General features: G+C 47.0%; 1 protein-coding gene across 1 annotated transcript in view; it reads right to left on the bottom strand.

Annotated features, from left to right (window-relative positions):
• The window catches only part of NR2E1 (nuclear receptor subfamily 2, group E, member 1), a 26,498-nt gene that overhangs the window by 23,489 nt on the left and 1,531 nt on the right, over positions 1–1,478 (bottom strand). Inside the window, exon 2 of the mRNA XM_009893864.1 lies at positions 1,029–1,217. Within this exon, the coding sequence (XP_009892166.1) occupies positions 1,029–1,217 (189 nt within the window). The remainder of the gene's footprint in view (positions 1–1,028; positions 1,218–1,478) is intronic.

Raw genomic sequence — 1,478 nt, 5'->3', positions numbered from 1 at the left:
GGTTAGTCATGCTTTAAATTCCCCAGTTATGAGGTGCATGGATTTAGGAATAAGGAAAATGTGACTTTTAAGTTGTTTCTGCTTTCCTCGTTGCAGGATTATTTGTTGTAACTGGAAATGGTGTGCAAAGTATTGCATTTAAATCCTCCTTCAATAGAGTTGCTTACGCGATTCCGTGTAATTGAGTGACCGGAGTTTCAAACTCTTAAAAAAGAAATTATTATGTCGCAGAAGATTGCATAAAGTCCGTGAGAAAAGCAGCACGTTTCAACACAGTAATGCCCTTTAAACCCAAACCTTCCCCCCCTCCGACTCAGTACCGGAGACCCGCAAACAACCTCCCGCGCCCTGGCACACATTATGCCCCCTCAAAATGGCAAAGCATATATACCAACTTCAGTAGAGCTAATTACTAGATCACAAATACTTCTAGTTGAAGGGTAAAATATACTGGAGGCATGAAATATTTCATTATCGATAACTTATGTAAGCCCGGAAGGACCCTATGTGTCCACTAAACCACGCATTAGTCAAATCTCTATTTGCTTACAAGCAATCAATGTATTTTTTAGTACCACCAGCTGAACTACTGCCATTTCATTAATCAAAACATATTTCTGGCCCATGTGAAAATCTGTGGCTCATAATTGTAAAGCACATATTGGGACTATGTCCCTTTCAAACTTTTTAATGTTTTTTTAAGATCGAGTCCAGACCTTACTGAAGTCTTGGAAAGATTCTTGTCTACCTTTACGGTGCTCGTTTAACCCATTGGGCAGGACACACTGGCCCAGTCCACAGCCGCTATGACTGAAGACTCCAGCTCAAGCTCAAGACAAAAGTGTGAAGATTTCCATTATCATCTCCTGCATGAGCCAACATGGAGCCATCACACTTCAGACTCATAAGAAACTCTCCATGCTACATACAAAAGTGTAACTGCGTGTTAAAGAAAAAAAAAGGAGAAAAAAAAAAAAAAGAAAAAAAAAAGAAACGAAACGACCCAAAAATCAGCGGCCACTCCGTGCCTCCCTGCGAGCGGATGCTCTCGGGACCCCGGGAGAGTGCAGGGGGGTGCGAGTGGGCTCGCCACCGCGCTCCTGGAGGGCAAGCGAGAGCCACAGCAGCCAGGACAACAATGAGACGAAGGAGAAGGTAGGATGGGGAGCGGGGCTCCGCGGCGAGCGCCTCGGTGCAGCGAGCAGGGAGATCAGAGCCTGGAAAAATAATGGAAGGGGGGAAAAGGCGTCAGAGGAGGCTGTCTCTGCCTCTCAGAAACTGAATGGTATAAAAAGGGAAAGGTTTCCAGAAGTTCATTACACTGGCTGACTTTCCGCTTTGAGCTCCAGGCTTCGGCCCCTATAATATCGGCGGAGAGGCTGTGACAGGCAGCGGCGGGGAGGGGAGAGGGACGCCCTTGCCCACTGGAGCTTCCCTCGCTTTCCCCCCACCTCCTGCCGCCGCGTGACGTCACCCTG

The sequence above is a fragment of the Charadrius vociferus genome, unplaced genomic scaffold, assembly GCF_000708025.1.
Source record: "Charadrius vociferus isolate BGI_N301 unplaced genomic scaffold, ASM70802v2 scaffold129, whole genome shotgun sequence".
Lineage (NCBI taxonomy): Eukaryota > Metazoa > Chordata > Aves > Charadriiformes > Charadriidae > Charadrius > Charadrius vociferus.
Note: the sequence above shows the minus strand (reverse complement) of the source record. Positions and strands in the feature narration are given on the sequence as shown.